The sequence below is a fragment of the Papaver somniferum genome, chromosome 6 (assembly GCF_003573695.1).
Source record: "Papaver somniferum cultivar HN1 chromosome 6, ASM357369v1, whole genome shotgun sequence".
NCBI classification, from domain to species: domain Eukaryota; kingdom Viridiplantae; phylum Streptophyta; class Magnoliopsida; order Ranunculales; family Papaveraceae; genus Papaver; species Papaver somniferum.
In genome coordinates this window covers 124278693-124293659 of record NC_039363.1, presented here as the reverse complement: position 1 = coordinate 124293659, position 14967 = coordinate 124278693, and the positions used below count along the sequence as shown (strand labels likewise).

General features: G+C 36.5%; 3 protein-coding genes across 3 annotated transcripts; 1 reads left to right on the top strand and 2 right to left on the bottom strand.

The window, feature by feature from the left end:
* Positions 1-1380: 1380 nt before the first annotated feature.
* On the top strand, positions 1381-2452 carry LOC113289157 (probable carbohydrate esterase At4g34215). The gene is made up of 2 exons (XM_026538343.1): positions 1381-2061; positions 2151-2452. The coding sequence occupies exons 1-2, from the start codon at positions 1426-1428 to the stop codon at positions 2388-2390; spliced, it is 876 nt and encodes a 291-aa protein (XP_026394128.1). The 5' UTR covers positions 1381-1425; the 3' UTR covers positions 2391-2452.
* A 116-nt stretch (positions 2453-2568) lies between these two features.
* Positions 2569-7541, bottom strand: LOC113289155 (sodium/proton antiporter 2-like). Its single transcript, XM_026538342.1, has 10 exons — positions 7057-7541; positions 6581-6757; positions 6253-6381; positions 5884-6060; positions 5024-5130; positions 4321-4441; positions 4083-4144; positions 3698-4000; positions 3250-3544; positions 2569-3129 (listed from the first exon to the last, which is right to left on the bottom strand). Exons 1-10 carry the CDS (start codon positions 7318-7320, stop codon positions 3010-3012), a joined length of 1755 nt encoding a protein of 584 aa, XP_026394127.1. The 5' UTR covers positions 7321-7541; the 3' UTR covers positions 2569-3009.
* Positions 7542-13467: 5926 nt separating this feature from the next.
* On the bottom strand, positions 13468-14016 carry LOC113291439 (zinc finger BED domain-containing protein RICESLEEPER 2-like). The gene has a single exon (XM_026540974.1). The coding sequence runs from the start codon at positions 14014-14016 to the stop codon at positions 13468-13470; it is 549 nt and encodes a 182-aa protein (XP_026396759.1).
* Positions 14017-14967: the final 951 nt, after the last annotated feature.

Genomic DNA, 14967 nt, shown 5'->3' with positions numbered 1-14967 from the left:
TTGAAGATCTTTGGTATTAGTTGTAGAAGTGCTAAGCCATCAGTGCTGTAGAGTGTTCTTTTAATTTTCCTTCTCCTGGTACTATTCTTCTATGCTGTGACGGAGCTGCTATAGGAAATCCCGGACTTTCAGGATATGGCTTTTTATGCAGAAATGAAATCAGTGATTTTTTTTGGTGCTGAGGCTGGTGGTTTAGACGTGGCTACCAACTTCATTGCAGAAGTTATTGCAGTTATCGAAGCATTAAAATGAGCAGTGGTGAATGGGTTTACTAGGATCTTCTTGCAATCTGACTCTTAAGGAAGTCATTTGTGCTTTCTGCTTTGATAGTCTGCCTTACATTGTATATGCTAGATAGTCTAGATTAATAAGTTTGCTGCTATTCTTTGCAGTTCAGATATGGATTTTGTGATACCAATTTCTCTGCAAATAAGCAGGCTAAAAGGGAGTTATGTTAGCCAGTGGACAAGTTGAAAGCTCTACTAGACCTCAGTTCTTATCAAGGTTGGGGTGGCCTGAAAAGATTCTGTTAACTTGTGTGCTTTGTAGCCTTTGGGCTTATTTTTTGGTTTCCTTCTTGGTTGTTGTTCTGTTTCTTTTGGTTTATAAAATTCAATGACTTGGCAAAAAATTAAGTTATCTTGGTCTATGGATGTGTATCTTGAAAGCTAGTTTTCTTTTCCTCAAACTGATGAAGCACAATGTTTCCCCAAAAATCATTAAAGCAAAATTCTGGTTCGGTAATTTTTTTATCTCTTTTCTGGCACAAGTGGGATGGAAGGTACACAGACTGAATTTACTAATCTTTTCTATAGTTTTCGTCTTAATCCCATTTAAATTTGCTTAAGCCAGACCAACTAATTTAATTATATGAGCCGCCAGTGGTTGCAGTTACTCTGACAACTGATTTTCAATTGTCACCAACTCCTTTATTCGATCACAACCCAACTAAAATTATTTGTTGTTTGGAAAAAAGACTAATTTAACGATCAAATTTAAAACTCAACAGCTCACAATTTAGGAATAATGTTACAAGTAGGATGAAGAGATGAACAATACAATAAAAGGGTAAAATTAACCAAGAAGTTGCTTCACTGAGCTATGATTCACCTTTTCAATTGCTTTATTTCTCTATCCAAGTATAACAAAAAATAATGAATCTATGTCAGCATTCCGAATCATTTCAAAATCCAGCTGCATCAGGCCACCAATTTAACATACACTATTACATGTATAATTGGCCCCTAAGGTCAATTTTATACTGCTGCTACTGAATAATAAAAAATCCTCCATCTGCCGATTTATGTTGCTTTCAGCCAAATGCAGCCAAACTTGTTATATAGAGACAGTACATCACAACTACTTAAATCACTCAAAGCTTCTTTAACTTTCACCTACTGCAGCTTTTAGTTCCAGAGAGAAATCATGTTCTCTCTTTGGTACTCTCAGTTTCTGCTTCTTCTTTTGGCTTACACTGGATTCCTAGCCAAATCATCTGCAGAGTTATTTGTTACCAATGGATCGAGATTGTTGCAGGTGCAGGACAAGAACATATTCATTCTAGCAGGGCAGAGTAATATGGTTGGAGAAGGCGGTGTCGTGTTTGCTAATAATTTCTGGGATGGAATTATTCCTACTGAATGTAAACCGAACCCGTCAATCATCAGATTCAGTTCACAGCGGAAATGGGTTAAAGCGCAAGAACCACTCCACGCAGATATCGATGTCAATAAGCTTTGTGGTGTTGGTCCCGGTATGGCATTTGCAAATACTCTTAGACAGAAGGATTCCAGAAATATTGGAACTATTGGGTTGGTTCCTTGTGCTATTGGTGGAACTCGTATTAGTCAGTGGGCTCGCGGAACTCAACTCTATAATATGTTCATAACGCGCTCCCAGAAATCGTTAACGGAAGGTGGAAGGATACGGGCTGTTCTTTGGTATCAAGGGGAGAGTGATACAGTTAGTCGAAAAGATGCTGATTCTTATGGACATAATTTGAAGAATTTCGTATTGAATTTTCGCCAGGATCTTCATCTTCCCATGCTCCCTTTCGTTCAGGTATTATAACTCAAGTTAATATGAGCTAACAGCTAACTCCTGCGTTGAATTAAGACCATGATACTGAACAAGTTCCGTTTTATTTTCAGGTTGCTTTGGCAACAGCAGAAGGGTCATATAAAGCAATTGTAAGGAAAGCTCAGCTGGAGCTAGATTTACCGAATGTTTGGACCGTTCATGCTAATGGACTACCTCCGGGACCAGACGGTATACACCTCTCAACTAAAGCTCAAGTCCGTGTAGGACAGATGTTAGCGGAGGCATATCTCACAAGGACTGCTCATCAAAGTAGTCCCATTAGCAGCAGTGCTTCAAAGCTAAGTCGCTAGATTCTTTGATATGTAAAGTTGAACTGTTTACCATTGAAAATAAGACAAGGAGTTGACACTGTTGGACTGTGGAATAACATGGCTGCTAAATTGCCACTGTGCCATGGACAATTTAAATTTAGTCGACTATGATTTCCATATATAACAACAAGAGCTCAACATATTGAGAAAATGAGCATAACAAACTATCTAGTGAGGATTTTTATCAGTAAAATCGTCTACATGACTCGTTACTATATTACTATTACACAACACTTCGAGGTTGAATGTTGATTCAACCCATGCTGATTATTCAGGTGAAGAAAAAGAAATGATCACACGACAACAGTCCTAATCTACCAAGTATATTTACTGGTCAATCCAAGGCAGTATCCATCTCATTTTGGTGTACAGCTCAAGATGGAGTGTGCAGTTCTGATTATAAAAACACACTGCTGATGCATACTAGTATCCCCAGTCCTGAGCAGTAGGTTTAGTCCAACGTTGACACCAAATAAATTGATCTTCCTTGTATTCACTGAATGAATATTGGGACATAGGGCCAGCTTGGATCCGTCCCATTCAGCAGTATGGATGGGAAAGAAGTAATAAATACCAAGAAACAACAGCACTGCTTTGCCTATGAACCGGGAAGAAAAGGAACCTGGGCTAAAGATGTCGGCAGGGAGATGTCGAGATTATGAGTAGCTAAGTACGCAACAATTCCAGCCGTATAACCCGCAAGAGCAAATCCGCTCACCTACACAAAAGAGAAAAGCTCGATCAGTACACCACTGTTTTTTTTTTTCTTTTTCTTTGTCTGTTGACAAGAAACATGATAAATGGTTAACAGATAACACCAATGAGGAACTCCATTTACCTTCCGCAAGTACCAAAAGAAGTCTACTTTCTCCATACCCATAAAAGCAACCCCAGCTGCAGAGCCAATGATGAGCATTGATCCACCAGTACCAGCACAGTAGGCAACCAGTTGCCAAAACTCAGAATCTTGTGGGTAGGATGAAAGATCATACATTCCCATTGTTGCTGCCACCAGTGGAACATTGTCTATAATAGCTGATACAACCCCAATTGCGCTTGCAATCAGCTGGATATTAGGGATATGGGCATCAAGGTAATTTGCCAATTCTCGTAGAAGCCCAGCAGCCTCTAGGCTAGGAAGGTAGAACGTTTGAATTTGTTAGCATATGAGAAGATTAAACAGGAGAAGGTGCAAACATCTAACTACTTTTAAGTTACTAGGTAAAATGCAGTATGCCACTCGATTCTGTGTTGGATTCAAGAGAAACTTGACAAAAGTTGTTTACCTTCCCACGGACAAAAGGATACCCAGGAAGAAAAGTGCTCCTTGGGTATCAATTCTTGATAAAGCTTGTGGTACTTTCAATCTCTGCCTTTCAGATTCCCCGTAGTGAATAGCATCGGTCAATATCCATAAAACACCAAGTCCAAACAGCATACCCAGATAAGGAGGGAGCCCCGTGACAGCCTTAAAGACTGGAACAAATAGTAAAGCACCGAGTCCAAAAGAGAAAACAAGCTTTCCTCGAGGAGCAATCTGTTCTGATGCCAATACATCAGAAGCGTCGGGTCCTTCCCCTTCAACTTCACTGCAGAAAAAAAGATAAGTCAGTTGAACATGAACTTGACCGGTTAGAGGCCCCAAATTAGCTTTAGGGGAAATATAAGTACCTAGTAAGGGACATGAGAGCCAGTGGGACTGCTAAAGATACAGCAGAGGGAATGACCAAGTCCTGAAAGTAAAAACATTTGCATAGGAAATCTAGAGTTAGTTAGAACTGATTCTAGAAGATGCACGAGCATATATATGTTGTTTCGAGCACTGCCACAGATGCATAGTTTTTTTAAAATGGTAACACAGTATAAATAAGGATCACCAGACAACCAAAATTGTAAAGAAAAACAAGACCTTCATTGTTTGCAAAGTGGATATTTGACCATGAATCCAGAGCATTGTTGTAGTAACATCACCAATGGGTGTCCATGCACCACCAGCATTTGCTGCTATCACAACAACAGCTCCAAGAAACCTGTCAAACAAGATATTAACATCTGGAAAAAGGTTCCAAAAGCCATCATCTTCTAATTAATTACAAGAATCAAAAAGTTCCACCAACAAAATCGGAACAGAAATGAAAAATAATATGCTGGTAGAGGAAAAAATTGAGCAGCAAATTAATGCCATCGTTGAGATACAGTGCGCAAAGACAGAGTATTCCTTATCAAGTATATTCTAGCATTGACAGAAGGCATGGTCAATGTTTAAGATATTGGAAGTACACCAATCATCGAAGTATAATTCCATTAGCATCATATTTCACTCTAGTTTTAAAATGATGAGCATGTAATTGCTGGGCACTAAGTAAATGTAAATAGCAAGGCATTACAGATGATGTTGGTTGCCTGGCTCTGTGTAGGGTTGAGTGGTTCCTTAGCTCTTTAAATGGGTGAAGGCAATGACAACCATGTCATGTCAGGATTCAAAACACGAACATGTCAAATCAAAAATCATGATATTCATAATACAAATTTAAGAAATAATCTAATGAAGAATGTTGTTATCTTAAATACAGACAGGAACATTTGAAATAAAAGACATGATTAGGACATACTTTCGATATTCTGATGGAGGCACTAGTTTCCTCAATAACGAGACCATCACAATGGTGGATGTTAGGTTATCAAGGACTGAGCTTAGAAAAAAGGTGACAATTCCAACCTGAAATGTACAAAAAGAACCCATAGTGTTATCATAGCAATGTTTATATTTCTAAGGGAACAGACAAGAAATTGCAGTTATTTTTCTTTGGAAATTCCATGTGAATATCTATAACCAAACTTTCATTTACTGCGAATTTTGACAGAGTTTTACAGCACTCTGTCTAAATGTAATCTTGTTTGACCTATCTGTAAATTCTGATCCTGGGTTTACGTGCACCTTAATAACCAATTTAAACTATTGATAAATGTAAGTAAACACTTGACTGGTTTTACAAAATTCAACTACAGATGGAGTGGATAAAATGCTTGAGTAAATAGGTTCGTGCAAGCTGCAAATGCATTTCAATCACATGAAGATATCAAAAAGCATCTAAATTTTCCTAACTGTATTCTTAGGCAAGTCTCAATCTAATGTACTTCAATATTTCAGCTTAGGCATGCATGGGACAGTCAGAAGCCACTAAAACTTCACAACATGAGCCATCAAAATATGGCAGTGATTCTTTGTCCTTGCAGATTTTTAGGATGAAGGACAGATATACATGTTTCTGCTGAGAAGGCATTTGTGAACAAACACTTCAAGGAAGCGTTTGGCTGTACAATATGTAGGCATCTGGCAGCAAAAAGTGTATAACACTTTACTTATATGATATTGGAGCAAATGCCTAAATAGAAATAACAGAGGTAACACCATGTCACAATATGGAATCAGAACTGAAGAACCAGTCATCGGGGAGTAGGGACCACTCACCACCCAAAGAAGAGTCCGCGGCTTTCGAGTTGTTATATTATCTGTAACCAGTTTGAATCCTTGATGAGCATCAACTATCTCTACTATGGTCATTGCACCAAGCAAGAAAAATACTATTTCACTGACTTCTGCACATGTATGACTGAGCTCATTCACAGCTATATCAGTTGAGGGAGCCTATACCAGAAAAAGACAACAAATTATCACAACCAACAAATTATCAGTTAAAACTTAAAAAAGCAATTGCTTACAGAGACGTTAGAAATGAAAAGGATAGCTGATTATTTCAAAACCGAAAATAGCCAGTATTAAGTTTCTATATACTTTTCCCATTGAGCTGAAATCTCAAGAAGTTAAAATGAATCTTACCCCGATGCTTCTGATAACCCATAAGCTAACAGCCATTAGTAATCCGACTCCACTTTTATTGAATGCTAAAGATTCCTCAAAGATAATCCCTGCATATCCTAATCCGAATACCAATGCCATGGCAATGTCCTGTACCATGAAACCACTTCCAGTTAACCCAATGTCAGCAAGTTCTTTTGCATGTATAGGCACTTCAATGGATATAAACAAGGATCAACATCGAAGAGAAACTTAACATATATGCAATGGTTCTACTCATAAGCATAGAATCCATCAAAGAAAGCACAATCTAATTGAAGAATCAGGCAAACAAAACATGGGGATGAACCTGATTGGCAGCAACCCACGAGTGATTAATTGCCACAGCCCCAGCTGCAGCTGCTCCAACGATTGCAAACGCTTTCAAGAAATCAGTCTTTGGCTGGTAACTCGCTTCAAAATCTTGGGAGCTCACATCATCAACTGAACATAATGGATCACATGTCCTTGAACTCTGCATCAATTCCTACAGAAAATGCAACTATCAATCAACTGAACAGTACGAATCATGTAATTTCATGTTTCCACAATAGGGAAATGCTTGTGCAGATATTTTAGCAAAGTGGGGTTCATTGCAGGTAGTTTGAACCACCTAGTATGATCCAAAATGAAATGAAGGTGGACACGGATGTCCTACCTACATATAGATTAGCTTTTTCTTTTGAAGGTCAGGTTCTTCGCCCCCTCTTTTCTGTTTTCATTTGTCTTATCAATAAATGAGAAAGAATCATTTCATTTCCATTAGATTGGGAAAATAACACATACCTGATACTGTTCATCAGCCTTATCCGTTGAAGAAAATGAACCATTTTTTTCCTCTTCTTCAGCTCTCACAAGAAACCCTTTTCTGCGCCATTTCAGACTATCAATTCCCCAAGCAGATGATCCAAATTGGAAATTCGATTGACCTAGGAATCTCCTCTGACTTAATGACTTAGGCAGAGATTTGGAGTTAGTAGAATAAGATCGTTTAAGCGGTGAAGGATATTGGAAACAGTTATAGTGATTTCCAATACAGAAAGTAGACATTTTTATTCTGCTCTTTTGAGATTATTCAATGAGGTAAGATTGATTCTGAATCTATGTTGATGAAATTTGTTAAGTAATCTTTCTACTCTGTGTTTTGATACTTGTAAATTCGTGGGTTTTTCGCTTCTCATCCGATAAGTAGACGACTCTGCAGGAAGAAATGAGAAACTCACTAGAATATCGGGAGTTGGAATCGATGGAATTGGAGGATCCAGACAGAGACTGCGGTTATGTCGACCAAGCCGTAACGTGGGTCAAGAATAAAACATTGCTCTCTTTCCTTCTAACCGGGTTTGAACATCCATGCATGGTTTGACGTCTCTGCCGATTTTGACCCGTATCTGCCATATCAAATCAAATCTATATCCATATATGTCTGGTACAGGTACTAGGGTGGGATTTGGGTTGGTTGGGCGGGTTAGAAGGCTTGACCGAGACAGACCCAAGCTAGGAATCCTTTGCCCGGATTGTCTATCGAACCCGTGGAATCCATGAAGGTACTGTCCAAGCCCGCCCAAGTTATGTCCATGGGGTTCCTGGGTTCCTTGGGTGGCCCAAGTTTCGCCAAACATACGAATTTGTTAATATGATAATAACAATTTTTAGTAATAATAAGATTTAGTTGCTTCATTTATCTTAAATTTCCAAATAACATTAACTACAGAATATTTACAATAATATAATTTTTTTTTATATTGAATGATTAACGAGATAGATATAATTTATATTTTCATTACATATTAAGCTATAAAAAACCAAGGTGATACTCTTTGAGTTACACAAACACCATCCATATTGTTTTTAATAAACAAAAACCATTTGATTAAAAAATGGCACAAAAAACCCATTTCTATTTAAAATGTTTAAATTTAGTTTTTATTATTTTTAAAAAAGCCAAACATACCCTTTTTACCTTAATTTCTTCGTCTTCTTCTTCTCTCCTTCATTTTTTCTTATTTCTTCCGCCTCCTTCTCCCTACAACCATCACCACCAACAACAACAATAGCTCCGCCAACAACACCTCCATCTCCTTCTCTTTCTCTCCTCTCTTTTCTGGAAATCTAGGGTTTGAAGTTTCGCACTCAGGATATCCTTCTCTTTTTCTCTTCTCTTTTAGTTTGTCTTTTTGATGCCTTTAATTATCTGGATCTTGGTTGTAGATCAACGAAAAATTATGAGAGAAAAGGTAATTTTGTTAGGGGATCGTGTTATATGAAAGCCGGTCTAGGTGGAGTTTGGGAATTTATGAGATTTGGAAATGAAATAAGGTGGTTTCTCGAGATTAGGTTGAAATTTGGGAGGATTTTCTATTTTTAATTGGTTTTGGTTTTTGATTGAGTAAGAATTAAGTCGAAATTGGGGATTTCTCGTATTTGATTTGTTTTGAATTACGATGAAATTTTTGGGGGATTTCTTGTTTCTAGTTGAGACATTGAGTGAAAATTAGGTTGAATTTCTTGCTTCTGATTTGTTTTGAATTGGACTGGAATTTTGGGATTTTTTGTTTTTTAATTTGGTGGTTGTAAATTAGCAGGTTTCTTCAGAAAATTGTGATGATACATCTTCATCGTCGAAATCAATATTGTGTTGGGGAAATGACAGATTTATGTTGAAACCAAAATTGGTTTCATCAAATTCTGACAGTTTTGGTTGGTGAAACCAAAGATTTTAATGATGAAAATTAAGTTCATGATAAAACCAAATGACAGCTTGTTTGGTTTCATCATTGAAGTTATGTTGGTGAAATGACAATATGTGGGAAAATGATGGAACCTAATTAGGTTTCATCGTATTTTTTTCATTTTGTTGAATATTGATCTCTATGGAACCAATGTTTGATGATGAGACACAGGTGGATTGTTTTTTGTTGAAACAAGTTTTAGTTGAGGAGGTAATAGTAGTGGTTGTTGTGGCAGCGATGGGGGTGGTGCAGTTGACGGTGGTGGTAGGTTTCATATTATTGTGATGGTGGTTAATTGTGACTTATTTAGTGCGTATATGTTGAAGATGTTGAAACCAAATTGTAGTGACTGAACGAGATACTTCTGGTGATAAATAACATTTCTGGGTAATGAGTGAATGTTTAGGAGGTGAAAATGCGAAAAAGTCATTCCTCTAGGAAACAAGTCTCACAATTTTATCTTGTGGGCTTGTGTATCATCTTACTTGCATACTGTGAATTTGAGTGGCATAAAGGAGTTGAATAATAGCTCTAATGTTGGGACACAAGATAGCACTATTCAGAATGGTTCACTTGAAGTTTCACAAGACTTATCGCAGTATATAAGGAATTTCGATGGTCGAGCCTTTTTCCTCTTTGCCTCTGCCAATTAATATCGGTCTTCCAATACATGTTAATGAATATGAAAGATATTTGGTTCTGAAATGACATGGAAAGGGGTGGAAAAGTGCGTTCAGAATGGAATGAATACCTTATTATGGTCGGTTGTTCGAAAAGGAAGTGCCGGAGATAGGTTTATGTGATTTGTTCTCTTCACTTTGTCCAGTAGCAAGCATGGTAGAGCCATGGGCATCCATGGTTCTGAAACTCTACATGTCCGTGTGTGATCTTGTTGTACGTGTTTTACACACTAAAGCTAGAGGTGGCCAGTGGATCTCCACAAAGCAAACAATTTTTCGTGATTTTTCTTTCTTCAAAGCAAAGGAGCTATTGGAAGCATTATCTTATGTAGGGTTGCCTCTTGTAACTTTCAGTTTTAGTTTTATAATTTGGTGAAACCAAAATAGGTTTCATCATATTTTTGATGGAACCCTTTTTAGTTTCACCATTGTTTTAATGTCACTTTTCTTCTGCATCTTTGACAACATAGTATTGTTGACAATCATAATTGAAACCATTCATAAACCATTTAAACATTTTTAAACTATTATAAGCATTGGAATTTTTTGAAAGAAAACATAATTTTACAGCAGGCTATTACAAGTTTACAACAATATTGCAGGCTAGTTGACAATACACTAAATGGACCACATGTGAGTATTATTCTCCGTTTTCAAGGAGTATCTTACATGCAAACTTTGGTCATTTCCTTTGATATTGGTACTATGAAAACGATGTGGGAGCATACCATCTTTTCTTTGTTCAAGTGAACTTAAAACCATCATAATGGATGAGCTCGTCTTCTTCCAATATATTATCATAGAAGAGCTTGAAGAAACGCCAAAATGGACATGATACAATAGCCTTCATATGTAGTTCTTCATTTTGTATCAATGCCTTTATTTCAGCTGCTACCGCGCACAAATGATGCAACGAGAACCTGCACTGCTTTGTTTCTCTTTTTTTTTTTACCTATTGTGAAACCAAAATTAAACCATCAAACAAACAAAAAATGAAATCTGGATTCACCAATAGCTGAAAATGATGTAAGCAGATTTGGTTTCATCAGAAAAACTAGAAAGAAACACACCGAAGTTATGTGAAGAATACATAAAACAAACACATGGTTATGGTGAAACCAAAGTATAAATGGTGTATCCAAATATGGTTACATCAAACAAACTCATGATTATGTCAGAATACAACAAACATCACCAAATACAATGATGGTGGAATCAATTTGAAAAAATGAAAAGTGATGAAACCAAAAAAGGTTTCATCAAAAAGACCAGAATATACCTTAGCAACCATTATCAGTTATGGTGGAACCAATTTAAGAATTGCAAAATGATGAAACCAGAAATGGTTTCATCAAAAAGAGCAGATTATATGCTGCATCAATGCCTTCATATGCACTACCAGTCCATCAAAAATGATAAAAACATATGTTGATGAAGATGATGGAAACCAACTTTGGTGTCATCAAAGAAAACATTGAAGAAAACAAATTGATTATGAAACTATGGAAACCTACGTATGAAATCAATGATGAAACCTAATTTATGCAAAGTCAGTGACTAAACCTAAGATTTATAATCGATTTTTTATAAAAACCTAAGATTCATAATCGATTTAGGTGAAACAACATCAAAATGAAATCAATAAAGAACATCTGAAGAACAATAAATTAGGTGAAACCACTAAATAAAATCAAAATTGGGTTACGATTTACCTTTAAGAGATTGTTTGACCACCTTCTTCTTCTTTTCATCTTGCTTTTTCTCTTGCATCTTAGCCATTTCCTAATTTCTTAAGAACAATAAATTAGGTCAAAATCAAAATGAAACTTAAACCTAATTTCCTTTCGAGGAAGGTTAGATTTCTTTGTTATGAGTTCAAAGAACTATTTTGTGGAGTAAGAAGAAGAAGGAATCAAACATGGTTTCAGATCTAGAGTTATTTTTCTGGTTTCTGTGGGAAGAGGAGAGAAGAAAAGAAGGTTTCTAAGGAAAGAGAAGTGTCGGTTTACTCGAATAGGAAAGAAAACGGATGGTTTGCGAAAATAAACGGAAGGGTTATTTAGACAGTTTAGGTAAAATGGGGTTTATTTGTTTTGTTTTTTTTGTTGGGTCTATTTTAGATGGATATGGACATCTGTGGTGTTATAACGCGCGCGTTATTTTCATTATTAGATTTGAAGATAAATACTAAAGTTACTCTAAATAAATAATAGTACCAATTATAAAAAATAGTTTTATATGATTATGTCATAGTTCTTCGGTTTGGGCGAGTTACTTGGTTTAGAAATACTTGTATCCATGCTTTCCCAAATTTAGCTCGGGTTTATAAAATTTATACCCAAGCTTGCCCAAAATTCTGAAATACGTTGCCCATGTCCAACCCCTAACAGGTAGGGCTGTCAACGACACTTAACGTAACGGATATTGGCTCAGCCGCTGTCGTTACCGTTAAAATTAATGGATATCGGATATCCATTAAGTTCCGACGGAAATCAAAAATTCAATTATGATTCCGTTACATTGGACTTATCGGATATCAGATATTTTTCCGATAAAATCCGTTATGTAACAGAACATACAGAGCACGGAACAAGTTATAAATCCTGCCACACAAAACAAGTTCTAAATCCAAGAAAATCAGTTTTAAATCCATGCCACACAAAACGAAAAGATACAGATGTTCCAAATGGACCAAATTACATGTTCATATGTTCTAGCAAAAGAAAAAACCATGTTCTTGAAAAAGACAAGACAAAGAAACTTCATCTCCATGTGTTGCAGGCAGCCTGTAGTGCAACTGCCAACTGCAAATGCATTCCTCTTTAGTCCTCCCTGAATCCTTACTTCTTACTCCTTAGTCCTGAACTTCTGCATTTTCAAAAGAAAATCAAAACTCAAAAGTTTTAGTTAAGCTGGAAATGTGCCAATATCAGTGCAATAAATATAAAAGCAAATGAAAGATTAAGCTGGAAAGTTACCAGTAATACAACTATCATTATCACTGAGACTGAGATCTGACAACCAATCACCCAAACAAAGCAATGCTTGAACAAGTTCTGGAGCTAATGAACTCCTATGAGATGTGAGAACCCTACACTAAACACTGATTCTGATGCTACACTTGTCACTGGAACAACCAATACATCTCTTGCAATCCTTGAGAGAGTTGGGTACTTAGGAGCATGATTGTTCCACCAACTTAAGATATCAAACCTCATTTCTTCAGTGGATGTGCCTTTAGGAAGAACTTGTTCTACTAAGTATGTCTCCAACTCTGACTTCTAAACCTCAAACACATTGTTTTCCATCATAAAATCATCATAACCAAATTCATTTGATGTTGTTGTAGTTGCAGAGATCTCAATTCCAGCTGAATTCATTTCACTATCAAAATAATTTGGAGTTGTAGTGTTGGTTTCATAAGCACAACAAAGATCATTGAGTGAAAGCTGAATTTTTTTGTAGTGACTTTGATAGTTTTGCAAACGATGTACTCTCTTCAAAACAAACTCCACCCATCTAGCCTTATACCTAGGATCTGAAACAACTCCAATGCCCATCAAAGTGTTACTTTTTTTCCGATAGCTATCAAATTTTGACCTCATATTCTTGCACATGTCTCTGATATACTCATGCTCACTTAATTCCAAGGCCTTAATGCATTTATTAACTTCTTGCACACCATTGTAATACAAATTTGTTGTGGGATACTTAATCCCAACAAATTTGGTTGAAATCACATCAAATAATTCCAAACATTCACATATATGTACTCCTTGTTGCCACTACTGAGAAGTTGGTAGTATCTTGAAGTCATTATCCAAATGAGCTATCCTAACAAAAGATTGTCTCAAAAAAATTGCATCTTTAAGCATCTTAAAGGTGGAGTTCCACCTGGTATCCACATCTAAACCAATACACCTTGAAGCAGGAAGCTTAACTTGGGCAATAGTACATTTAAATCTCTCTTTTCTAGCCTGACTTGACTTGACATATTTCACACACTCTCTAATTGCCTCTATAAATGGAGCAACTACTTTCATTCCACACAACACAATGAAGTCCAATACATGATCGCTACACCTCATTCGGAACAAATCCCCATTAAGAACTAGACAATCTTTGCTATCAAGCCATGACTTCAGATTTGCCATCATAACATTGTTGGAGCTAGCATTATCAGCAACTACAGCAAAAAGTTTATTATCTATGTTCCAATCTAGAGCTACTGATTTCACTACAGACGCTAGAACTTCTCCAGTATGTAGTGATGACACTAAAATGTATGCTAGTGTTTTCTTAATCAGTTTCCACTCATCATATATGTAATGCATTGTCACACAACAATAACCATCTTTTGTATGCTTACATGTCCACATATCTGTTGTTAACCTACATTTAGATGTAATTATGTCAAATTGTTCTTGTAATTGCAGTTTGAACTCAGCTGTTATTTTCATGATATCATCCCTAACTGTATTCCTAGTGTAAAGTATATCAACAGGATTCAGAGACTTAACAAACTCTCTAAAATATGGATGCTCAACTATAGTGATTGGATAACCGTGCTTAGCAATCATCTTGGCAACAAGTATCCTAGTAGAATCAACATCATATTTCCAGTTAGCTAACTTAGTTTGTGCATTACCTGTTTTGATTGTAGTAATCTTTCTTTGTCCTTTCTTATTCTCAGGCTTTTCTTTGCAGGTATTAGCATGGTGATGCAAGCGGCCGGTTCCTTGGTTACTGGGTGCATGTATTCTCTTCTTACAATGTTTGTATTAAGCCATAAGTATCCCAACCTCCTTCCCTTTTACCATCTTCTTTTCAACTGACCTTTCAAAATCAATCCATGCATCAGACCTTACTGAACGTAGTTTTTTCTTTTCTTCAGCTATAATTGGATCTTCATCTACTTCTATTTCTGCTTGTTTTATGGGATGAATCGCAGGAGTAACAACAGCAGGTGTTGAATTAATTCCTGAACCTTGAACTTGGTTTGATGCAGCAGGTAATTGTGATGCAACTGAAAGTGAGAGATTGTTTGAGGAACCAACATGGTTTGATGCTCTTTCGCTTTGGGACATGATTAATTTCACAAATTTGTAACTGAGATGCCTAAATTTCAGAAACCCTAAATTGAAAATCGAGTTTTTAAGATTTAAATTAAATTCAAAAGAAATAGTAAAAGAAAACCTTAGTTTTCTAATCCGTAATCACACATGATTTGTATAGAGAAGAAGATGATTTTGCAGGAATTGGAAGGAAAGAGACGAGGAGGTGAG

What these genes read in the sequence shown, in the direction of transcription:
- LOC113291439 (XM_026540974.1), bottom strand. Translation starts at nt 14,016, where the DNA reads ATGCATTACATATATGATGAGTGGAAACTGATTAAGAAAACACTAGCA.
- LOC113289155 (XM_026538342.1), bottom strand. Translation starts at nt 7,320, where the DNA reads ATGTCTACTTTCTGTATTGGAAATCACTATAACTGTTTCCAATATCCT. An exon ending in CCACTTTGCAAACAATGAAG is followed by an intron (nt 4,145 to 4,320) that starts GTCTTGTTTTTC and finishes TTTTACTTTCAG; the next exon opens with GACTTGGTCATTCCCTCTGC. An exon ending in ATCCTTTTGTCCGTGGGAAG is followed by an intron (nt 3,545 to 3,697) that starts GTAAACAACTTT and finishes CTACCTTCCTAG; the next exon opens with CCTAGAGGCTGCTGGGCTTC.
- LOC113289157 (XM_026538343.1), top strand. Translation starts at nt 1,426, where the DNA reads ATGTTCTCTCTTTGGTACTCTCAGTTTCTGCTTCTTCTTTTGGCTTAC. An exon ending in CCATGCTCCCTTTCGTTCAG is followed by an intron (nt 2,062 to 2,150) that starts GTATTATAACTC and finishes TTTTATTTTCAG; the next exon opens with GTTGCTTTGGCAACAGCAGA.